This window comes from Bacillus rossius, chromosome 16, assembly GCF_032445375.1.
Source record: "Bacillus rossius redtenbacheri isolate Brsri chromosome 16, Brsri_v3, whole genome shotgun sequence".
NCBI classification, from domain to species: Eukaryota; Metazoa; Arthropoda; class Insecta; order Phasmatodea; family Bacillidae; genus Bacillus; species Bacillus rossius.
Genome location: NC_086343.1, coordinates 24,328,902 through 24,354,678, shown reverse-complemented (window position 1 = coordinate 24,354,678; position 25,777 = coordinate 24,328,902). Strand labels below are relative to the sequence as shown.

At 37.1% G+C, this 25,777-nt stretch overlaps 1 protein-coding gene across 6 annotated transcripts in view; it reads left to right on the top strand.

Annotated features, from left to right (window-relative positions):
- LOC134539820 (epidermal growth factor receptor substrate 15-like 1) overlaps positions 1 to 25,777 on the top strand; it is a 122,704-nt gene that overhangs the window by 18,876 nt on the left and 78,051 nt on the right. For all 6 annotated transcript variants that reach the window (XM_063382110.1, XM_063382106.1, XM_063382107.1 and 3 more), the window contains exons 2-8: positions 1,051 to 1,095; positions 1,895 to 2,128; positions 5,314 to 5,487; positions 8,757 to 8,867; positions 13,379 to 13,546; positions 14,879 to 15,045; positions 20,021 to 20,186. In XM_063382110.1, coding sequence (XP_063238180.1) covers positions 1,051 to 1,095; positions 1,895 to 2,128; positions 5,314 to 5,487; positions 8,757 to 8,867; positions 13,379 to 13,546; positions 14,879 to 15,045; positions 20,021 to 20,186 — 1,065 coding nt within the window. The remainder of the gene's footprint in view (positions 1 to 1,050; positions 1,096 to 1,894; positions 2,129 to 5,313; positions 5,488 to 8,756; positions 8,868 to 13,378; positions 13,547 to 14,878; positions 15,046 to 20,020; positions 20,187 to 25,777) is intronic.

Genomic DNA, 25,777 nt, shown 5'->3' with positions numbered 1-25,777 from the left:
ATGTCTGCGTGCTTCCTACCTCACCTCCCTTTGACTTCTCTGCAGGCAATGCATTCTTCCGCAAGGATTTGAGCCGATGAACTTGATGGCACTTTTTGGAACTAGAGGCCATGGGGTTTAGGCAGTTTCTGGGAGCAGTTTTTAAGGGGGCGGGGAGTGGTTGAGTGTGAATTACCACATTAACATTGGCAATTTTTCTTGTGAGTCTTTAGCCAACATCAAAATCTGTCAGTTAAAGCAGGTGTGTTACATCCCATGTTCAGTAACATCTTTCACTCAGTTTTGATTCATGTACACTCGCAGAAAAGGAATAAAGGGAATTTTCCAACATTGTGTACCGTGTAGGCTGTATCTTTAACGTTGCAAAGCATAAAGAATGCAAATAATTAAATATATGGTTATGCTTATCTTTACATGTGGTGGTAGTGTTAATGCTTTGTGACACTTTATCATTTGCGAACCTAAAATATAATATTTATATATATTTTAATAAAGCTTTTCTTTTTCATTAAAATTAAATTATAAAATTAATATATATAGCAACAATATTGTAATGTGAAAAATTATAATAAATTTTTTTCTGTTATAATTTTAGCAGTAATGAATGATTGGGTGATGTCAACTAGAATGCAGAGTGCAGGTGCGATAAGTACTGCTGTAGAATTATTTTCTGCAAAGGTTCTTTTATTTTGCTGCAAATTCGTGATGGTTTTTAATTATTGCACACTTAGTGCGTTGCAGCTTAACTAAACACATTTGAATTCTTGTTAAAAAAAAAAATTTCTTTTATTCGGGAAGGTTTTAAAATACTACACAATTTATTTTAACATTTTGTCGTTTGAATAGGTTTAAACAGAAGAATTCTTCACATTCCTTGAAAACACTCACTGTCAGAAGTCAATTCTTAAACGGTTAGATTTACTATTTTTATTTTAAAGCATCTGGGAAGCAATTTTTTCAGACATATAGTTTCTGGGAACATAACCAGGCCTTACAGCAGGACTGACACTATATATAATAGAATAATTTTATTGGTGAAATGTGTTTCAGGTGGCAGGCAGCTACTCTGCGATATACGAGGCATACTACAGGCAGGTGAGTGCATGTCTGCCGTGTTCATAAGTGAATGAAGGCAATATTTTATTTATTTTACATTATTTTATTTCATTGTGTGTGTATCACACTGCATTCTAACAATCAGTAACACATGACCAATTCATATTCCCTGTGAAACTTTGTGGCTGGAATTTCCTTGAACGATAAAGCCAACCATTTCCAGAAGCATCTCGTTTGTTCAAGAAGGTGTGGACTGACAACTGAGATGTAACAGTTGCTGTTATGATATCACTGACCATACACACTATTAACAATTCTTGAAACTGCTAAGAACTGAGAAGTGTTTTTCACACATCTATCAGTCTCTTCCTTTTTTAAAGTGGCAAGAGTTCATTTTTTTTTTTCTAGAATTTTCTGTTTAGCCCAAAACCTATAAATATTGGGATTTGAAATGTGACATGTGTTTTGATTTTTTTTTCTTTTTTTTTTTTTTTGTAATGAAAATGTCAGTATAGTAAAGAACATAGTACAGTTTGGTTTTAAAACACTTTGAAATACAATTTTTTTTTCCTTCAATACACTTTTAAAGGGGGGAAAATTTGTAGTGCTGGAAACTTTTTTTAAGGGTGTGGTTCAGTCCGCAGTGTTGAAACTCTTTCACTTTAATATTTGTAAAATATTTGATAAAAAGTTTCTTGCACTTAACTACAAGCATTTTTTTCTATAAGAAGTATTTTAAAATATTTTCTTGGTGAAAAAAGCGCTTAGGTGAGGCATTGCATTGACTTGCACGCGTTCAGGCGGTAACCTAGTCGCGGTGGTCGTGTGCGCGCCCAAGGTGGACCCCGGCAACCAGGGCAGCGTCGAGGCTTTGGAGGCGGCGAGGTTCCTGAAGAGGTCGGGCCTCCCGGACGCCGTCCTCAGCCGGATCTGGGACCTGTCCGACCCGGCCGGCAAGGGCTACCTCAACAAGGCGGGCTTCTTCCTGGCCCTGAAGCTCGTGTCCTTGGCGCAGTCCGGCAGGGAGGTCAGCATGGTGAACGTGTCGCTGGACAGCCCGCCCCCCAAGATGGTGAGGGAACGTTTCACGTCCTGCTGGGGCTTTAACATCTCGCACCGTCGCGGTCACACGCGCGCAGCAGAGCGTCCGAAAAGAACCTCACTATTTAAAAAAAAAAAATGCTCATAATAATATTCGAGAAAAGCTTAAGAATACGCTAAGGGTGGAAGAGGAGTCCTGTTTCCGGATTTTTTTTTAAAACGTACATTAATTCGTGTGTTGCAAATCATACTTGTTGAAGTCATAATAGCAGTTTTTCAGAGCTTTTATTTAGTCAGTATTCTTGCTAGATTATCTTGAATACATACAGTACACTCCCTATTTAACGCGGTTGTCGGGGGACATAACTTTTACCCGCGTTGTTGCATAACCGCGATGTTTCGATGTGACCAAGGTCAAAAGGCATAAAACACCGCCTGTGTTCTAATAGGTCGGCAAGCACGCACAGTATAGACGGCCCGCCTTTGTGCGGACTTTGCATCCGCAGTTTCCACTAAACACGGGTGAAAAAATAAAAATAATAAATTTTAAAGATAAATATTAAATGTTGAATTGTTTTTATTTTTCCGCGTGCCGCGCACAGTTTGTCGCACGGCCTACGAGCGCGCCACACGCCGCCATACACACGTGCGGCACACAAGCTGCTGCTGCCAGTCTCGTGGTGTTAGCCACAGTATCTGCTTCGTCAGTGTCCGTAACAAAGTAAGTGCAGTGTGTGCGGTTCTGTGGTCAAAGTCTTTTAAAAAGAAAGGCCGTAGTGATACTTCAAACCGAATATGAATCGCAAAGTACCGAGTTTGATTGACAAAATAAAAATTCTAGATTTACTTACAGATAGCTTGTCTTTTGTAGAAGCAGGCCGCAGATACAGGAAAAAAACGATTCTAGCATTCGTACAATAAAAAATAAAGAATCGTCTATCGTGTCAAGTGGTTAAACTTTATTATCCATGCTTACAGTAAATTATAAATGGTCACATGTGGGAAACAAAAATTGCGCCAATTTAATTTCAGCGCAATCAGTGACGCCGTATTAAAAACCGTGTTAAACTTTGTCTTTATTTATTTCACCAAACGCTGTGTCGAGTTGCTGAGTGTGTGTGGCTCGGATCGGCAAGTGTTATATTCCCCAGCCTCTGTTTAAAGGTCGGGAGACCGCTACACATAAACATTTCCGGGACTTGTTTACTACCTCACGGCAAAAGTGGTACAGTATGGTTCACGTAAATATTGGACCACTGGGAATTCCTGGGCAAAGATTAAAAATACGCTAGCCGATTTACTTTACTATTTAATGTTAAAACATTATACCAAAGTAAAAAGATGAACTTGTATAATACAATGAATTACCCAATAATATTACGTCTGTAGGTTTAAGTTGTAACAAAACATTTATATACAGATGTCCAGTAAAGTACCAATTAAGATTCTGGAGTGGAATTTTAAACTCCGGACTACCTGATTTTGCCTTGTACGCAGGGACGCTGCTCAGTCAAGTGACTCATGCTCTGCCTGTGTGCTGCGTGAACACATTCCCTCCCCCACTCCCCCTGGTGTTTCTGCCCGCTCTAATCTCTACCTCTCTCCATGTTCTCGGCTAGCCTCTCCCTACCCAGCGCTTGCCGACAACCAAGCCTATCCAACATCAATCCCCAGCCGAGTCACGCTGGATAATGTCGCTGGACGGTGGGCTTTATCAGGTCCCCTGTCCGATGCTTCATTTGTGAGATAAAGCGACGTTAAGAACTAGTGTTTCAGAAAATATCACTGGGCTGGATTGGACCATAATTTGAAAACCCTACAAGATAGAGGAATAATGTACGGAGATATCTTGTTTAGAATTTTACTGCGGACATTTTCTACGCCTAGGCTTTTTTCTGCCCGATGCTTAGTTTGTTAGTTACAACGCAAAATTATCCTAATCAGCTGTCAACCATTTATTCCATTATTATTATTCATTTCTGACTGGGGGACATAGTTTGACCCGCGATATACCCGATTCCGCGATCAATCGGGGCGCGATATACCGGGAGTTTACTGTATTTTGATTACAAATTGAACACAGGATTATCACATACAGTAATTATAATTTTTTGTATGCTTCAGAGTTTTTTATTTACTTTTTTTGTAAATTTAAAATCCATGTTTTTTTATTAAATGTGAAAGGTCTTTAATCTGGTCCGTTTGGGACCACAGTCATGCCAGATTGATGTTTTTGGCTGATTGTCTAACATCAGTGCAGTTATAACGGGAATACCAAATATGACATTTAACCACCTAGAAAACAGGCAACACTGTTCTGATATGAAAACTGACAGTAATGATAAACTTGGAACTATAAAAACCTCGGGCAGTGCAGTTATGATACTCGACGGCCAAGGGCAACAAAGAAATCTGATGTGAAGGGTTCAGTTGGTGCTGAATTACTCGATGACAAGAAAATTAATTACATCCATTGACTTTAATATATTCAGAAATTATTTTTTTTGTGATTGAGTTAAGTTTTGATTAATAATGTTGATTAATTTTATGATTTTAGTTACATTTGATGCTTTGTGGTTGCACTTCAGTTTTGTATTGTGTATAGACATGGTTTTTGGTGTTAATTCGGTTTTGTCGCAAATCACCATGTAATGTCCCTACGAATTACATAATGTTGCCGAACCCAGAATTCTGGATTAATAACGTTTTACTACATTATATAATCATTATCAGTGATTTGCATTAGAATTCCCCAATTTAACAGCCGTTTAACATCTACCCTATGTACATACCATAAAAATAATGATATAAAATTTCGACTCATTTCTAATTTCAATAAAAAAGATCATCTTAATCTGTAAAAGTGTAGCTATATAATGTTTGTTTGTTTTTAAAAAAATTTTATATAGGCCTGCAATTAGTAATTTCATTATAATGTTTATGTTTTGTATTTATTTTTATGTATTTTATATTTTGATGTTTATTTTTAATAGTTATATTTTAAACTTTATTTGTTTGTATTGTTTATATGTTGTCCTTTTATATATGTGTCGTGCCCACCGCTAAAGCCCTCGGCTGTTGGTGGGCATGTTACAATATTAATAAATAAATAAATAAATAAATAAAATAAACTAGTGTTAATGACATAGTCGCTGAGCTGTGTCGGACGTGTATTTGCCCTGGAGTGCGGCGGTGCATGGTGGTGGTCCGTCGCAGGGCGACGTGCCACCCGTGATGCCGCTGCAGAACAGCATCATGTCGCCGCCGGTGGTCGGGGGCAGCGCCCTCGTGCCCAGCAGCGACTGGGCCGTGAAGCCCGCCGAGAGAGCCAAGTACGACCAGCTGTTCGACTCCTTGCAGCCCCTCAACGGCATGATCCCGGGAAACAAGGCAAGACGCTCGTCTGGTTCGCCCCCTGCTGTAGAAGCAACACAATAGCTACCACAGATGCACCATAATTATCGTAAATTGGGAAAATTATACTGCTACTTCACTCACCAAGCGTATGCACAGTATAATTGTACATACTTTCTGAACATTCTTGTACGTGGCGTAGTGAATAGAACGATAACAAACTTCAATATTTAAAATTGCGATAAAATGTCAATTCGGTATGAAAAATTGTTTTCGTTTTAATGTTCCAATTCAACATCCTAAATTTGAAGTCTTTTATCTGCATTGTAACTGGATGAACATATTTTAGTTTCCTTGTGCCTTATAATTAGGGATGGTGATTTTTCGTTTTCGCGAAATATATGCGAAAATATGCTAAATTATATTTTTTCCGCTATAAAATGCGAAATCTAGACTATTCCGAGATAAATGCGAAATCAAGGTAAAAAAAAACGTAGATTCGTCTTCACTCTACACAATTTATTTACAGATTGTATTTCGTTTCAGTTCAGTATCAAAAGAAACCATCATTTTATGGCGTATTCAGCACAAGTATCTTATTGTCACGTCATTCACAACACTATTGTTCGTAAATATTGAATGAAAAATGGCCATCCGTGCCTCGCGATTGTAAACAAAGCAAAGAACAATTAGCTGGAAGAGTGTCCGTCATCTTGCAGAGTACAAGTTTTTAGGACGCCATATTGCAACATCTCTGCTTCGCCGCGCTAACAATTCCCATTTTCCGGCTGTATTTCACGTGAAAGCCGCGTTCTTGTGTAGTCTGTGGAAGGTGGTGTATTTACAAATAAGTGCATACTGGTTAATGTGTTGTATACTGTTATTTCTCGTGGTAAAAATGGGACGAAACGTGATTTTCATTCGCGATCGCATAAATGAATACAAAAGTGAACAGTTCTACGAAAGTGATACGAATATTTTAACACATAATTTATGTAATCGCCGTCTGGAGTGGAAAAAAAAAGATGTACTTGAAAGCACATTAACTCTGAGAGACATCAGGCTGCAAAAAAAAGATTCACCAAGAAATCGGATGAAGAAAAAAAGTCGGTAAAATGGCAAGCAACGGTTTCTGGCATGATCGAAAACCAAAAGAAGGCGAAAATTGAAAAAAACGAAAGAAAAAAATTGAAAAAACGAGTTTCAATAACATGCACTCTTCATCAACTATGGCCATGAACACGGCTAAAATATATTTATTGTAATTTTAAGTATTTTATTTATTGCTCTCATAAGTGCTAAAAAGTTGTTTGGAAACCTGCCAAGATAGACTATCTTTGTAGTTGTGCTAGATCTTTATTTTTGTGGTTGTTAATAATTATATGTATTATTTAGTGCTTTTTAAAAAATATACTTTTCTTCGGTAATGTAAAGTGAGATAATTGGCTAAATCTTGTTTTTAAAAATGCTACAAAATGCTAAATTTCAAATTCAAAATGCTGAATGTTATTATTTTAAATGCTATAAATCACCATCTCTACTTATAATATAATTAATAGTACTAATTACTTACAAATTTTTTGTAAGAAGAATTCAAATGGAAATGCAGTAGAATCTCGTTATAGCGAGCACGGTAATAGCGAGAACACGGCTATAACGAGGTATTTTTGAGGAATTTACGGCGTGATCGCTTGAAGCGCGCTTTTGTTATTTGTCTGCTTTATCTCCACCCCTCTCGCTCGCCACTAGACATCTTGCCGTTAACGCCTGTCACATTCTTCAGCCGTGCAGTCGCCACCTAAGTGCGTGGCTTTAAAAATAGAATCCCATCCTTTCTTTCTTTTATCAAACTTCCGTTAGTTATCTGTGCCGTGTGTAGACAAAGTTTGGGATTGGAACAGAAACAACGTAAGAAAGTATTTTTTACAAATTATAAATATGTATGTTTTTGTTTTTATAATCGCGTATTTTCACGTTTTTTGTTGTTATCTTAAAAGAGATAATATGAAAAAGCCGCTCTAATGAGATTTAATTGTTTCTTGGTTAACAAAAACTATTAATGATCAAATATTGTTAATTGTTTATATTCTATTTATTATTATTTACGCGACGTCATACTGTACGCATACGTAATACTACTGGATTCGTTGCTGCAACATAACATAGCATGTTATGTGGTATCAGAAGTAACGAGTAACGTAACAATAGTAACGAGTACTAATTGTTATAGTAACGAATACATACGGGTACACATTTTTTCGTTACTTTTACACCTCTAGTAGGCACTACCGTATTTATTTCCGAATCGCTAGGGCAGTTTTCTTGTAACTTTTGTTTCGGTCAGTTGTTGGGGTATTTGTCCGGGAAAGGGGTGGTGATGGTTTGAGTTTAATCCCAAATTTATTTTCTAAAAAAGTTGACAGGTTTCTTTAAATGAAAAAAGTATAGTTTTCCAGCGACTATTACGTTTGAGGCGTACGTGCGTTGCCGCAGCCGCACTCCTGCTTTTTTGTAAGGAATTAAATCGTCGCACTACACTAGCACCACCTGTTAGCAACATCCTGAACCAACATGGCCGCCAGCAGACAGCCCGCGTCGACGATAGATAGCAGGACAATGCTGCGTCGGCCGCGGGTTGAGATGCTTGGCGTGGTAGGGTATTTTGATTTTGACGCAATCGGTGATCGCATCCGTACTTATGGGGTATCGTTTTAAAGAGAATTCACACATCTGCTCACAGAAATTAAGATTTCGTTAATATAACCTGTTATTTTCCAATTATACAGGTTTAAACACAATTTTTATGATATTTTCGGATAATTTTTATTTTTTGGGGGCCAAAATTTGTCCAATTCGGTTATAGCGAGGACACGGTTATAGCGAGGATCAAACCCGGAACCGTGACACCTCGCTATAACGGGACTCTAGTGTATACAGATTTAAATTATTTGGTAGGTCTAAATACTGTCGGTAAGGACTGTGGACTATAATGCTATTTAGTACTGTGATGGTGATTCAAAGAGCCTTCATGAGATACTACTTACAGTTGTACTTTAATTATTTCCTGGTAGTTGAACATAAAGGGAACACCAAAAAAAAAATGGTATGCTGACTACTCAACTCCAAAATACTCTTCATTTTTAAAATATGCTGTCGGTGCACCCCTAATTTTTAAAGACTTAAAAGGTTTTGTGTTAGACTGTGTCTATTGTATTTTAATTTTTTTAAATTAGTTTTCATACAATTACATTACTGCGGTGTACAATAAAGATGGTAACTAAAGGTGTGATTGAATGCATGTTCAGGTTAAAGGTTTGCTGCTGGATTCCAAGCTCCCGGTGGAGACCCTTGGAAAGATCTGGGACCTTGCTGACATGGATAAGGATGGAATGCTGGATCGTCATGAGTTCATGGTGGTGAGTTGCACTGGTTGTTGGTCTCTCAGGTAGAGACTGAACTGTCACTGTGGAAAATTATTGTTGTGTTTATGATGATAAATTAGTGATGGATATCAACCCAATACTCAAATACCATCAAATCTTAGGTAGTCAAAAGATTTTATACAGTAGAACCTCGATGATACGTTCCCGTTTCATACATTTTCCCGTGTCATACGCTGATTAATTTTTGTCCTGCCGAAAGTACTATATTTACAATGGTTTACTTTCCCGGATTATACACTTATAAAATCACGAATTTCCCGTTTCATACGTTTTTACAAAGCGGAAAAGTCCTAAAATTCGCAAATTTTTTTGTTATATTCCTCCTGAAAAAATACATTTTAATGCTTTTATTTTGAAAATAACTTTATCGCACCATAGATATGGATAGTATCAGGAAGACTGTGCACCTCGCTACTAGCATCTATGGCCAGCACCAAGCGAGACTAGTGGCGCAAACTAGCAATGATTATGAAAATGGTCAACGCGCTTTACCAAGGCACGGATCTCATATTTTGTGCATTCATTAATCTTTGAACTGAATATAGCTGTTTGTTATTGTTTTCTTACAATCGGATTGTTTTGTATTGTACGTTTCTCAAGTTAACATTTTATTGAAAATTGTTCTGTTGCATAAAGTTGTTTGTAAAATGAAACAAACAAGCAAAAATTCTGATTTTCTTTTTACAATAGCCTAATTTTTTTAATTTCTAATTTAGGCTTGGTAACCTTTCCCCCCCTCCAAGAAAGGACTGCTTTACTTGGTTATGGACTGTATTTTACATTTCTGGTGGTTTTATTGTATGTATATATAATGATGAATTCATATCTTTCATTAATATAATGCAATTATTTACACATTATGTATTTAAGTTTAATCAGACATTGTGCTGGTATGCTAGATTGAAAAAAAATGTTATTATTGCCATTCCCTTTTCATACACTTTCCCGCATCATACATGATTTTTGTGCCCTCCGTTGAAAAGTGTATGATAGGGGTTCTACTGGTAGAACCTCGATGATACGTTCCCGTTTCATACATTTTCCCGTGTCATACGCCGATTAATTTCGGTCCCGCCGAAAGTACTATATTTACAATGGTTTACTTTCCCGGAACATACACTTATAAAACCATTAATTTCCCGTTTCATACGTTTTTACGAAGCGGAAAAGTCCTAAAATTCACAAATTTTTTTTATATTCCTCCTTATAAACTCCGTTTTAATGCTTTTATTTTGAAAAACGATCATTGTTTACATTTGCAAACGTAAGAAAATAACTTTATCGCACCATAGATATGGATAGTATCAGGAAGACTGTGCACTTCGCTACTAGCATCTATGGCCAGCACCAAGCGAGACTAGTGGCGCAAACAAGAAATAATCAATAAAATGGTGCACGTGCTTTACCAAGGCACGGATCTCATATTTTGTGCAGTCATTTATCTTTGAACTGAATATACCCGTTTGTTATTGTTTTTTTACGATTGGATTGTTTTGTATTTTACGTTTCTCAAGTTAAAATTTTATTGAAAATTGTTCTGTTGCATAAAGTTGTTTGTAAAATGTAATAAACAAGCAAAAATTTCTGATTTTTTTTTTTACAATAGCCTAATTTTTTTAATTTCTAATTTAGGCTTGGTGACTTTTCCAAGAAAGGACTTCATAACATTTTTTAAGGCCACTGTTTCTCATGTCAGCTTTACTTGATTATGGACTGTATTTTACATTTCTGGTGGTTTTATTATATGTATAATATAATGATGAATTTATATCTTTCATTAATATAATGCAATTATTTACACATATGTATTTATGTTTAATCTGGCATTGTGCTGGTATGCTAGATTGGAAAAAAATTTCATTATTGCCATTCCCTTTTCATACACTTTCCCGCATCTTACACCATTTATGTGCCCTCCGTTGAAAAGTGTATGACAGGGGTTCTACTGTATTAAATTCCACAAATGTAATTTTATTAGTGATGGGCCGAGACTCGAAAATTCGAGTCGAGTCGAGCGAGTAGCATCGGCTCTTCTCGGCATTCGAGTTTATTTTACTTGACGGGGCGAAACTCGAAAGGAAATTCGGGTAAAACTCGATGATAAAATATAATAAAATTGATTTACAATAAATTCTTAATATCTCCTTACGTGACTTCGGCCGACACTAAAAATTACGTACGTAAGACCGAAACACGTACTTCAAACAATGACGACAATCGGCCATATTATTTATATTTTAGTTTTACATATTGCCAACTTAACAGGTGTGACAACATAGCAAAGAAGACGAACACATTTTTAATAAACAAAACACGAATTAAATTTTATAATCATAATATCGGCAGAAATATTATTTTTTTTTTTAGTAAATCCGTGCTACAATCGGCGCAACGTTACAATAATAAATAAATTAACGGTAGCGTTATATTTGTGCGCATTTTTGCGACTGATACGCCACCAATCACGAAATGGCATTTAAAAAAACTTTGCTCCACTAATTTTAGGAAGTGTAGGTTGGCGAACATGAATTTTTTTTCCGTGTTTGTTTACACTATTGCGTTTGGTGAGATTGCGTTTTGTATAATTGTTTGCTATTCAAGTTAAGTGGCAAGTTAAAATTAATTATGAAGTATAAAGTATTTTATAAAGTGTAACTATTCAATACAAATACAAAAGCATGTATTGGTTGGAAGTGCCAGCTTGCGATTGGCCGGCAACGTAACGGCGTTAGTGTTGTAGCAATAATCTTTAAATGTATTATATTTGTTATGGGAACATTTATTGTAAAGTTGCGCCAATTGTAGCACGGCCTTACACTTCCCATAAGTGAAAGTTTTCAAAAATGTTCTAATGATTGTGTGAAACCTACCCTAACCTTCGCGCCAACAAGCCTAAATTATATTAATTGTTTTTTATTGACTCGTGAATGCTGCAGGCCGCAGCTAACTCGTTTGGTCCAAAATAAGGTAAATATGTAGTTAAGCAGTATTTGCGGGGAAAAAATGTTAAAAATCTGAAAATACTTTTATTATATGCTCTTTAAATTCCTCTTTTCATTAAAGCCGGCGGATATAAGAAATTCCAAATACGTTAGGAGATATCGAATTTTTTAATTTTCACAGTTAGGCGATATTTGTTAAATAAAATTTAGAAATTCCGAAAATACTTTTATTCTATGCTCTATACCTCAATTATTGAATTGTATTATATCAGTTAAGAATTTATTCTAAATGAATTATTTGTATTAATACTTGTATTTGAAATATATTTGATTAAGTGGGCCATGATATAACAAGACAACCATCTAAGGACTCTTAGCAGTAAAGTGAAAATATTCAAGCCTGACTTAAGTGTCAAAGATTCAAACAAAAATTCAGACTCGAATCGACTCTACTTGAATTTATGATCTACAAACTCGACTCGAATCGACTCGAACTAATTATTGTAAAATTCGACTCGACTCGACTTAAAAATTTGCAGGTTCGTACATCTCTAAATTTTATCAACATGAAGTATGTACCAAATTGTACATACAAAGTAGATTGGACAAATGCATTTTACATTTTTTAATCATACAACTGGTATTAGTAACTTATTTTTCATTACAACATTGGCACGATTTTCAAACAAACAAATACTTGTCAATTTATTTAATTGTTAATAGTTATTCTGTCCTGGACATGCTTATTACAAATTATATTGTGAAAGGCATCATCTATTGGTCAAAATGACAGTTTTTTGGTAAAATATTGAATTGTCATATTGAAAAATCTCTGGTTTTGAAAACAAATTTTGGCCAAAAAATAGAAACCTAAAATCTTGTTTCGAACTATTCCCAATGAATTTGTGGGATGATCGTTGGTCTACCGGTGACGCGTTGGGCAAGCGTTTGGACAGTTCGGACAGCGTTTATTGTGATTATTTTTATCGTAGTAAATTTATTACGATGGCTCTCTTGCATTCCTTTGCTGGCTCACTAATTTTCTCACTGGATATTTACCAACCGTTATTTGCGAGCTGCAAATGATCAATGTTTATCATTATAAGACAAACGTGAGTAAATATTTGTTGGGGGAGCTGAATTGTTGCCCCTTGGAAGGGCAGCCCATCAGGATTTTTCTGGCAATGGTTTGTTGTACAGCGACTGGAAGGGCAGCCCATCCAATTTCTGAAAACATGTTTCTTTAAGTTTTTAAATAATCCTGAAAACTTGCCCCTTCAGGATTTTTCTGACAGTGGTTAGGTTAGGTTAGGTCACTTTACAAACTAACCACTGTCAGAAAAATCCTTCCAAGGGGCAACAATTCAGACAACCTTTCAAAAACACCACTGTCAGAAAAATCCTGAAGGGCTGCCCTTCCAAGGGGCAGCATTTCAGTCGCCCCTATTTGTTTAGGGATTTTAACCCAAAACAAGAATTGCGAGAAAATCATGATTTATGAAATGGGAGAAACCCTGAAAGCAATGGTGTTGTTGCCTGCAGGCGATGCACCTGGTGTACAAGGCGCTGGAGAAGTACACGATCCCCAGCGTGCTGCCGCCGGAGCTGATGGCCCCGCCCAAGAGGAGGGACTCCGCCTCGCCCGCCTTCCCGGGCGGCGTGCCGGTGCTGCAGAGCTTCCCTGCGCCGGCCGACACCAAGCCCCCGCCCGTACGTGTCCCCTCCGCCCTCCGTTACTGTGCGGCCTCGAGCGCTGTTGGGCTCGCTGACTGATGGCCTTTTAGACATTTGAAACTCCTGCCAAGTGCTGTTGGGCTTGCTGACTGATGGCCTTTTAGACATTTGAAACTCCTGCCAAGTGCTGTTGGGCTTGCTGACTGATGGCCTTTTAGACATTTGAAACTCCTGCCAAGTGCTGTTGGACTCGCTGACTGATGGCCTTTTAGACATTTGAAACTCCTGCCAAGTGCTGTTGGGCTTGCTGACTGATGGCCTTTTAGACATTTGAAACTCCCGCCAAGTGCTGTTTGACCGGCGGGAAGTAGTTACAAAAAAATGGCGGTACGAGACCAGGCGGTAAGCGCGTCTGTGCCTCATTTTGGGACATACTCAAGTGTTTCTTCCTTACCACGTAAGAGAACTTCGTTCGGGCGCAGCTTTTTGTCGAAGTGTCATAAGTTGCAAACGAAACACTGACCTTTCACAATTTCAACTTCTTTTTTCTTTTCATAGTTATGTGTCCAAGTTGCGTTTTTTTTACATTTATGTGCAGTACCGATAAAGGGAATAAGTAACAAACTTTAACAGTGCTACTTGCTACTTCATGTTTAAATTTAAATTTCCTTCAGAAAATTTTTTTTAGTATGATCCCTCTTAAAATTTTTAAAACGGTGATGATTTTAACAGCTAAATAAAATATTAGTCGTCGTCCCCCCCTCGAAGGAAATTAAAACTATATTATGAAGGAGCCAGGAGCATTGCCTTTAATTCCAATATCTGTATATTTGTTCAATTTCATTCTCCTTGTTGTTGCTGCCGAAATTGGCAAAAATTTTATTTGACAGCTAATTGAGCAAAAATATGTGGGGTTTTTTTTTTTGTGTGTGTGTGGTTTTTTTATTGTTTATATTTTTGTCCGGATTCAGACACTCTTTTAAAGAAGAGCCAATTTTCTGTAAAAAGAACTAAAAACTTCAAATAACATTATTTTTTTTTTTTACTTCCTGACATGTTTTATAATATGTAAATAATATCAGATATTGGTTTGGATTTTGGAAGCTTGCTTGAAATTAAACAATTAAATTTTGCTATCTTTTATTTCTTGTACATTATTTTTATTTTTTGACCCTTGATCTGTATTCAGATTTAAGGGGTGGTTTCGAGACATTCTTTGCGATTCCAATCCAAGAGAAAACAGGGATTCGACCCGTTACCAGACACAGTTTGTCATGAAGGATGTTCAATAATGAAACAGTAGAGTGGAATGTTTGAATAGTCTTCACAAGAAACTGCAGTAGTATTGTTTTTTCCCCCTGTGCACAGCCGGCGCCGACGGCGCCCCAGTGGGTGGTCAGCGCGGAGGAGAAGGCCCGGTACGACATCTTGTTCCACCAGACGGACGTGGACAAGGATGGATACGTCTCGGGGCTGGAGATCAAGGACGTCTTCCTGCAGTCGGGGGTGCCTCAGCCGGTGCTGGCCCACATATGGTACGGTGACTTCGTTAGCACAGTCGGGGTACACGTTTAGCCATAACTAGCACTGCCACTCCTTGCATCGTTCTAGTTCATACGTCAACTCACAAATATGTAACTTGAACTGTAGAGATGGGCTGAGCAAATACAAAAGTCCTATCAAATCTGTATTATTATTTTTTTTATATTTGGGAGAAAAATATTGGAGGAAATGTAGTAAATTCAAAAAAATTCAACTCTGACAACTCTGAAGTTTGCCAAGTGTAGTGTGTTATCAACTTTAAAATGTTAGGATGTTTTAACACCATAGTTAACATTTTTTTTTTTATTTCTGCCCTACTGCAATAACCTGAAAATAATGCAACACTGAATATATGCAACCCCAAACTACTTGATTTTGAGTTCATGATAGACTTTATGGAATGTAGATTACTAATCAAGTTCTTAGCATTTTAAATTATTTAAATTAGAAAATTTATTCCATATTTACTAAACCTTTTCAGTCATACTTTTTTCAGTAGAGTGATTTATACGCCCTCCTTTGAAGCACCACGCTTCAGTTTAAAAAAATATTTATTATTTATGACTAGGGACCCCATAAAATGGTGAACCGCGAAATACACGAAATACCGCTAAATTGGGCACTATTTCACTGTTTTCACGAAATCTGCTATTTTTTCACAAAACACGAAACTTTGTGCGAAATCCACGTAATTTCCGTTACTAAGAATGTTTACATTGGTCGGATACTGTAAATAATCTTACTATCGATTGTATTGATATCGCGTAACGAAATTGATTGTAGTTCCAACATGGCGGCAAACGTGTATATTTACGTTGCCGCTATGTAGCAGCTTTACGAACACAATTTTCGTGTAGTTGGTATTAGTTCTCAAAAATTCTAGCGCACAGAAGCGAACACAATATTTACGCTTACATAATAGTTTCATTCTGGCCGAACACAATATTTTTTCGTGTGCGTGCCACTACTGCATAAATGTTTTTACGGTGCAGCTTCAGTAGTGTTATTTTTTATGACGTCTCGGTTACTCTGTATTAATTTCCAAGCATCTAGTTAGTAGTGTTTATTTTTTGTGTTAAGATGCCGAAAATAGTTACGGTTTTCGATCGAGAAGCAGGAAGGATTTTATATATTTGATTTTAAGGATAAGATAATAATGTGTAAGTTTTGCAACGTTCGTGTGGACTGGATGCGTCAAGACACATGCCTAAAACACGTTTCTAACGCAACTCATAAAAAAAAATTATGTGCGGTAGGGCTGGGCGATTAATCGAAAATAACGATTTCGATTCGATTCCGTAAATAATCAAAATCGTTTCTTCTTTAAAATTAAGATTCGAAAAATTCGAACTTTGTCTAGGTCATTTGCATGGTGACAATTTCCACACATTCCGTTAAATTGCACATAAACTTTGTATGTACGTAAATCCTCAACGAATATTCCATTTAGCGACGTACTTTGGTTCTGCCAAACACTCATGATTCATAAGCCATATTTACCTCCAATCCTCTAAATAACAACACTCATTTTGTTCAAAATGGGAAGAAAAAAATCTTTATTACAAACGGTCGAGAAATACATTAATTATGCAATTGGAAAGTCCACGAACCAATCGTCCAATAAGTTTCATTTCTGGGCTGTGAATATAACCTCAATCACCGAAAGCGGTAAATAAACACTACCTTAGCTTCATAGATATGATACCGACGTGCACGCAACACTTCCACAAAATGGCTGCCCAATTGTCTGCAACTTGAGCGCTAATGGTGGCAGACTTCAGTACCACGGCTTGGACATAAAAAAGTCTGATTCTTCCATCGAAGCTGTGCAGTTGTTGCACTATATCTGTGATAACCACTTTGTTTTGGTTTTGGGTTCCGCTTTTATACGTTTTTTTTTAAGTGAGGAAGTTTGATAGCTACACATGTGGTAGTTGTGTTCTTTTCCTTTGTCTTAACATATATGCCTTCACTGCAGTATCACAGATGCCGACGACATTAATGGAAAATGCAAGAGCGTTAGTACTGTGGAAATGAGAAATGATCCATCATGTTTATTTTATTTTGTCACGTCCTCACGTCCAATACCGTGTTGAGTTTCTAGTGTAAAAACAATCTTTGTGCTGATTGTATAAATGAGTGATAACGTGAAAGGTGCATTTAAAGGTCGAAGTGCGGTTTGGAAATTTTACGAAAAAGTGTCAGAAACTCATTCAAAATGCAAAACATGTGGCAACAAACTTAAACAAGTTCATGGGAGCACAACCCGCATGGCTAATCATCTCGCAAAACACACTGACGTACATTCCGAATTTTTAAAATTGCAATCTCAAATGAAATCTGTGGTACTTCCATCTTCATCTGTACCCAAACAGAAAATTGTCCAGCAAACTTCATTTTCTAGGTTAGAAAAATATCCAAAGGATCATCCCAGAGCAGTTTCCATTACCAGTGCAATAGGCAAAATGTTGGCAACAGATCTTCAACCATTCAGCATGGTCCAAGATACAGGTTTTAGAGACCTCATGTCACTGGTTGAACCAAAATATAGCATGCCTGACCGTAGAACATTTGCAAGGTGTGTAATTCCAGATCTTTATGAACATCATCTTGAAAGAATAAAAACAAAACTGGCAACAGACATTGACGGCGGAGTAAATTCCATAGCTTTAACCACAGACATGTGGACTTCACGAAGTAATGATTCTAAGAATGTTTGCCTACATTGTTAGAAATTTTTTTACACTTGTTTACCTTATGCATTATTTTGCTCTAGAATTAAAGAATCGAATCGAAATCGAAATTTCAATTTTTTACAGTAATTTGAATCGGAATCGAATCGAAATGAAATCTGTGGAATCGCCCAGCCCTAATGTGCGGCATCAACGTCGACTATGGTACTGCAAAACAGACGTCTATAGGAGCTGCTTTGCAAACTTCTAAAAACATAGTTGTAAACAAACAACAATTTATAGTTGACTTTGTTGAAATGATGGTGGGGGCAAACATACCTTTGGAAAAAGCAGATGACCCAAACATGAGGACCTGGTTAAATAAATATGTTCAAGGTACTGTGGTTCAGTATTTTTATTGCATTTTTAAAAAAAAATTTATTATTTTGTGTGTAGAACAGGCTAGGGTAACACAGGGTTGCTGTAAAGGAGACAAGACCAAGAAGAAAACTAGAAACACTAAAAACTTTTTAGTGTTTGCCAACTGAGTGCATTTTATGTTTAATATTAAAATTTTAAAAAAAATTTGAAGCAAAACAATCCCTGTTTGCCAATTTCAATTTTAATTTAATGTATCTCACCAAATTTTTACACAGATTTTTAGCACCGCTTGCTTATTTTTACACCGATTTTTTGCACCGCTTTTGTCATTTTTTTACACCGAAATGAGCCAGTTTTATTTACCATTTTCTGGGGTCCCTATTTATGACTAATTCAAAAGCAGCAATTGTGAAAGCAAAGAATGCATTGTGTGTCTGGGAGGATGAAAAAGGAAGGGGTGAGGAGGAGGTGGCTTTGCCAGCAGCCACAGTGTAAAGCAGGGTTTGCTGATGTGGTTTGAACCATCATGGTTTAAATCAAGTTTTTTTTTTTTTTTAAATAGAATATTTTAATAAATTTTAGTAAAAGGTCTAAATCCATACTAATAATAACAATAAGTTTGCGCATTAATGTTTCTTATTTACTGGAACAAATAATTATATACTAATCAAGATATTGTTTAAATTATCTTTTTAAGATGTAAATTATATCCAGCTAATTACTCCTCTAAAATTAAATTAATTACTGAATTTAAGTCAAAAGTTAAAAATAAATAAATAAATTTAATTATTACTAAAAAAAATTCTATGTTGTGGGAAATCACAGACTACTGTAAATTCCTTTTCTGTGGGAAAGACACAGTCTATGGAGAATCCTTATGTGGGGAAATATCTTTTCTGTGGTTAAGTATAGTTCATATTTGCAGATTTGCTGGATTTCAGTTATTTGATGTTATAACTTTTCTGGTTCAACATGAGTGGCAGAAAGCGGGCTGTTGTATGGCTTTCATTTGAACGTGCTGAGAACCAAAACAACTAATGTAATTTAAAAAAAATGGTTCAAACTAAAAGAACAGGTTATTTGGTTTTTTTAAAATACCTGGTTCCCCCCCCCCCCCCCATCTCTGGTGAAAAGATGCAAACGGAACCACAGATAAAATCCATTTGCACCCTCTTCCTCATCTCACTTCATCCCCTTTTCACCCCACCAATGCACCTATGAGTGTTAGTCATTGCAGCCAACCAAAAAAAAAGTTGTTTGTCACCAGTCCCACCCACTTCCTTCCTCTACTCTCTCCCCATCTACTACCTGCTAGTGTCCCTGATTGGCTCACAAACCAAACCTTCCACAGAAAATTGCAATGGACGGTTGTTCGAAACCTTCTTTCTGAATGCCAGCGAGCGGTCTGCTAAAATTGCACTGCAGCTTGCACGGCAGTCCAAAGACATCCTTGCACAGAAATGGGATTCATGGAGTCTTCAATTGTTTGGTGAGGCCTCTACCGTGGTGCCCGTGTGGGCTGTGTGCAGGAGCCTCCGGTTCACCAGCCTGGATAGCTGGGAGAGGTTGGGTAGGCCTCCACCGGACCGCAGGTTTGCTGGGTGATTGAGGAGTCCCAGTGTGAGGCGGGAGACTGGGGTAGGCGCCAGAAGTGATGACTCTAGAGGGCTAAGGGAGCATCCAACTTTCTGGTCAGCCGAGTGGGGTAGGGGGCCGAAGGTGGTACATATGCTGGGATGGGTAGCCTCAGTCCCTGTGTATAGCCAAAGCTCTAACGCCCTTCCCGGTTGCGTATGCGGCGTATCCGCATCCATGCCCATGGGGGCCCCAGGGCAGTAGGGTCATTAGGCTAAGAGCGCTGGGTTAAAAAAGAAAAGGGGGGGGAAACCCTTGAACGGCATAATCATGTGCGCAGGAGCCTGTGCGACATGAAGCAGATGGGCAAGCTGAACGCGGAGCAGTTTGCGCTGGCCATGTGGCTCATCAACCAGAAGCTGAAAGGCGTGGAGCCGCCTGCCGCGCTCGCCCCGGAGATGGTCCCCCCCAGCTTCCAGCCCAAGCAGCCCGTTGACGGCATCATCGTGAGTACATGTGGCCGTGCCTGCCTGCCTGCCTGCCTACCGATAGCGACTGTGTTGTGAGTAGAACATTACTGGGCGTCGTTATTCATGGTGCTTGCAGGTAACGGAAATCACGAGAAGTCACAAAAGTCACGAAATAAACAGTAACTGTGTTTGGTTTTCTGAAACATCACTTAAGTTTATTTTTATTTTAAAAAAATTTCAAAAAAGACCTGAAATGTATTTCTGTTGATTTGCAGACATCCTGTTAATTATTTTCGTAAATGAGCATGAATTCGTAAAAGTTAAAAATATTTTGGAGAATCTGATTTTGAATTCATTTCCATTCATTTTTATTTTTTCGTTTCATGGGGGAAAGGGGGTTCTGAAATAAGACAATATTAGGAATACTCAAGATGAGATTGAGTATCGAATTGCATTATTTAATGTTTTAATGATTGTTGTGACAAAGTTAATGTATTTTTCACTCTGTTCAGAAACTACAGCATTGAAATATTAGAATTATTAAAACAAACTTTTCAGGAACTAATTTTTAATTAAAAACAAAAAAATCAAATTATTGAAGGAAACAAATAGTTCAGATCCAAAATTTTGTCTGTGGTTGGAGTATGGGAAAGCTTATGAAGGTTAACCTAGAATCGAGAACCATGAAACGTGACATATCACTATTATTTATGAAAATAGGGTGTTTTTCATTTTGATACCAAATTTTGAAAACTTATGCGTCAACTTGCTTTTCTTTTAGAGTTGTAGGCAGTTGGCAGTACTGGAATACAACATAATTCATTTACTATATTCTTTTCTATGTGTGTTGGTAATCTTGCAACAAATTATTCTGTTAACACTTATATTTACCCTGTTGTTGATGGAGAAAATGTAATTGCATACATAAATTTATTACAGTAGAATCTCGTTATAGCGAGCACGGTAATAGCGAGAACACGGCTATAACGAGGTATTTTTGAGGAATTTACGGCGTGATCGCTTGAAGCGCGCTTTTATTTGTCTGCTTTATCTCCACCCCTCTCGCTCGCCACTAGACATCTTGCCGTTGACGCCTGTCACATTCTTCAGCCGTGCAGTCGTCACCTAAGTGCGTGGCTTTAAAAATAGAATCCCGTCCTTTCTTTCTTTATAATCAAACTTCCGTGAGTTATCTGTGCCGTGTGTTGACAAAGTTTGAGAATGGAACAGAAAGTACAACGTAAGAAAGTATTTTTTACAAATTATAAATATGTATTTTTTTTTTTATAATCGCGTATTGTCACGTTTTTTTGTTGTTGTTATCTTAAAAGAGATAATATTAAAAAGCCGCTCTAATGAGATTTAATTGTTTCTTGGTTAACAAAAACTATTAATTATCAAATATTGTTAATTGTTTGTATTCTATTTATTATTATTTATGCGACTCATACTGTACACGTACGTAATACGACTGGATTCGTTGCTGCAACATAACATAGCATGTTATGCGGTATCAGAAGTAACGTAACGATAGTAACGAGTACTAATTGTTATAGTAACGAATACATTCGGGTACACTTTTTTTTAGTTACTTTTACACCTCTACTGAAGTGCCAAAGAGTTGGACGAAAAGGGTAGGAGAAAATGCTGTGTCGTTGCGGGAAGTAGATAACACTTCTACGTGCGAGATACGTGGGTGGCCGAGCGGGCGGGCTGGTAGTATTACATCACCACGCGGAGAGCAGCGGAGAGCAGTGGAGAGCAGGAAGCGTCCCTCATGATGTATGATAAGATAAGACGGTGAACGTGTAGCTTACGCTACATAGCATAAATTAACTACCGAAGGAAACAAAGAATTATAAACGAATTATATACGGTGTTTTGGTTAAAATAAAGATTTACGGTCATTGTAAACGATGTTATTGTGAATCGGCGACAACTTAAATTGAAACATGAGTACTCAAACATTAGCGACGTTAATCCGAAACGACGTAAATCGGTACGACGTAAATAGAGGACTTACTGTAGCTACTTTGTTCCTACACTTTAGTTAAAACAAGCTAAAAATATAATACATAAATGCATGTGTGTGTGTGTGTGTATAATGATCTATTTTCACATAGTAGAAAATTCAAACAAATAAGTAAAAAAAAAAAAAATTTTAGACCATCATATTTCACTATAGATTAAAACTGCTTGCTTACTGTACATTCTTTCTAAACCCACTCTTGAGGTTTCTTCACACATACTGCAATTGGTTTCTATATTAACTTTGCACAATTTATTAATTTTTTCCTTCCAAAATTTTACCTATAGTAATTGCAGCTAACCTAACCTAACCAACCTTTCACTTTAGTATTATTTATCTAATTTCCCAGAAGTCAATACACTACTCCTTTAATTTTATCTTTATCTTTATATTTATCTATTTTATTTTTATCTTTTATCTCTATTTCTGTCCAGAGTATGTGTGGTTGGTAAAAGAAGCAAAGTTTTTTCCCCTCTCTTAGTGTGACCTTTTTTTGGGACCACACATGACAAGATAATCGCCTCAGCTGTCACTGCTCTTGGAGTGTGTGTGTGTGGGCCTGTATCAGGTTGTCAGTCGTTCACTGTGTATTATCTACCAGAAGAAGATTGTCGCAGGTTGTTGGGCTTTAGGAGTCTTTGCTGCTAGTATGTGGTTAGATGTTTTCCACAAATTCTATACAAGTTTTTTTCTCTTTGCTGCCCCATTTTGAACGAAACTAGTCGCAGAGATTGCATGCCATGTTTCTACCCCCTGATCTGAAAACTCAAGTGTTTTGATTTTTTACACACACACATTTATCCTTATCATTAAGCTGTCAGTTCTAACTGACAGTTCTAATCAATTTTTAATTACTGCCGGACTCTCTGTAAAATACTTCGGCTGATAATCTGGGTGTTAGTAAAGTGTTAAATCGGCTTTACTATATTAGTATTCTCAAAATTTACGTGACCTGATGTAGCAAAAAACGCTACATAAATAACCCTAAAACATTATGTAAATCTTGTGTAAATTTTATCCCTGCCCAACGAGAAAATTTTCTGTGATCACTATATTTTTCCAGACTTTAGATATACCACCTAGCCGTATTCGTAAGCGACTGAATATTAGTTTTTTCAAAGTGTTAGTATTCAAAAATGAATTGAATACGAATAATAAACTGTTCGTTTCGATATTCGAAAATTCTAATACATATTCGCACAAGCTTAGTAGTAAACTATTTTCTATCAATTTACTTTTGGCTATTACGTGTTGATGGGGAGATATTCTTATCATAAGATAGATATTCAACTATACAGCAATATTTGCTAGCATAAACATCACATATTTATAGCAAAAGGAATTGGTGCTGTAAAGAAATGTTATAAGTAAGTGGAAGCATCAATCAATGCACTTCCATTCCAAAAGCATTAGATTTTTAATCTTTCAGCAACAGTGGTGGAACTAATTATTTACTGTGTCAAATTTGACCAAACTATCATGAAACAAAGACACATTACAGTGAAACCTCGTTTATTCGTTTCCGCATTGTAGAATTTCCCAGTTTTATTGTTCAATGTCCGTGGTCCCGAAAAAATCCTGCAAGAACAATGTTAAAAAAAATCCCGTTTCCATCGTTTACGAATATTTTTTAACCCGGTTTAACGGGTTGAACTTTACAGGCTTTTTACCGATTTGACATTCAAATTCCCGAGAAATATTCCAGTTAACGTGTGTCTACACGACACGCAATACCAATATTTACATATGGCGGCCATTACTAAAAGAAAACGAATAAAGTGAGCATGACGCTGTTGCTAACAGGTTCACCAACTTCGATAAAACAACAGACGAAAGCTAACGCTCGCACGATAGTTTTGCTTTGTGCGATAATCGACACAACAATATAACCGTGGTCGATATACTGTACATACTAGCCCAACGTAAACACGTTTCTATTTAGCGGCAGTGAAATCCTGCAAGAAACATAGACGAAATTGTTCATCCTAGCGTTTCCGTGGCCGGCCGTAAATGCGCGAGATTTTCTTTGTTTACGGTAAATTAGCTTTACGCATTTAACTCTAATGCACGTGTGAAATTTGTAAAGGTTCATTGATATGTATCGGCCTACAAAAGAGGTTAAAACCATTAAAGAGCGTTTAGAAATTATAAATGCCGTTGAAAAAAATCCAGCCGAAAAACGGGTTGATTTGGCAAAGCGCTATGGTATTCCTCCATCGACTCTTAATTCTATCTTCGCTAGAAGAAATGAGATTCGGAAACAAGCAAGTCAGTTCGGCCAGTCTTCAAAAAAACGGAAAATGGCAAGACAGTCGAAATACAGTGAGCTTGAGAAAGTTTTGTTTTCTTGGTTCCAGCAAGTTCGGGCATCAAACATCCCAGTGGATGGCACATTTGGTTTTTTTTTTAAAAATTAAGGAAGTAGTGAAACCCCTTATTTACGTTACCGTTATTTACGTTTTCCCGTTATTTGCACTATATTCTTCAGGTCCCGTTTGGTTCCCATTTAATCCAATACAATACTTTCACGCGAATTACGTCTCAAAAATCTAATCCATCCTGCTATTTACATCACGTAACAAAGATAGTAGGCCTAAAAACATTGTGAAAAACGTAACTTTTAATAGTCGGCAGTGAACATTTTAAATCGCAAAATAAACATATTTTATAACATGAAAAGTTGCTTTTATTTCTAAACATATAATAATTTAAGCCTAGGCATGTAAAAGTCCGAGTAATTATAGCAGGAGGCAATCTAAAATGTACTCGGGAAAAACGTAAACTCACGAATGTATAAATGTTCTGTTACTATATTTATGTCACAACTTAGCCGAAATACTGGTACGAGACATAAACCTCACTAGATAAAATGAGCGGAGTCTTGGTAACTGTTTTAAACGTATTTTATAATTTCGGAAGTATTGTACAGTTGACGCATATTTTTTAAACTAACCATTTATATCTGGGGATCGTAAATAATTAATTATTGGTATCAAGAAATCAAGGTGAACGTAAACTTGAACACGTGACGGCAGCGAGAAAACTGGTGCGTATACCAATAAACTGGTATTAGAACTGGACAAAACTGCTACACGGGAGGTGGAGCTTATATTTTTTTCCGCTAAGCTCGCATCTATTGGCTGGCTGCTGATGGAACGTCACGAGTCTGGGCGGAGCGTTGAGTGAGTTATACTGCGCATGCGCAGCTCAGACAACAGAGAGCCAGCCAGCGGCTACGCCGCGCCATAACAGCTGATTGAGTACGATGACCTTTCTCCGCGCACGGCGCGCTATTGATCGTAAATTTCCAATTTACGGCACTTTTATTTAAAAATTTTTTACTGTGGTGCAATGCGTATGTGTAATGTAGCCCGCATTTGTTATGAACGCTACAGGATGTGACTGTATTTTAATTAACTTTAACGTATTTCTTTTCCCTTTATTTACACTTTCCCGCTTTTTACACTTTTTTACTTTGTCCCCATGAAAAGTGCAAATAAGGGGTTTTGCTGTATAATTTTCCAATATTGATAGTGTATATACAGTGTGCTGCTGGTGTCAGCTTATGGAAATACCTAACTGAGTCACTGAAAGTTTT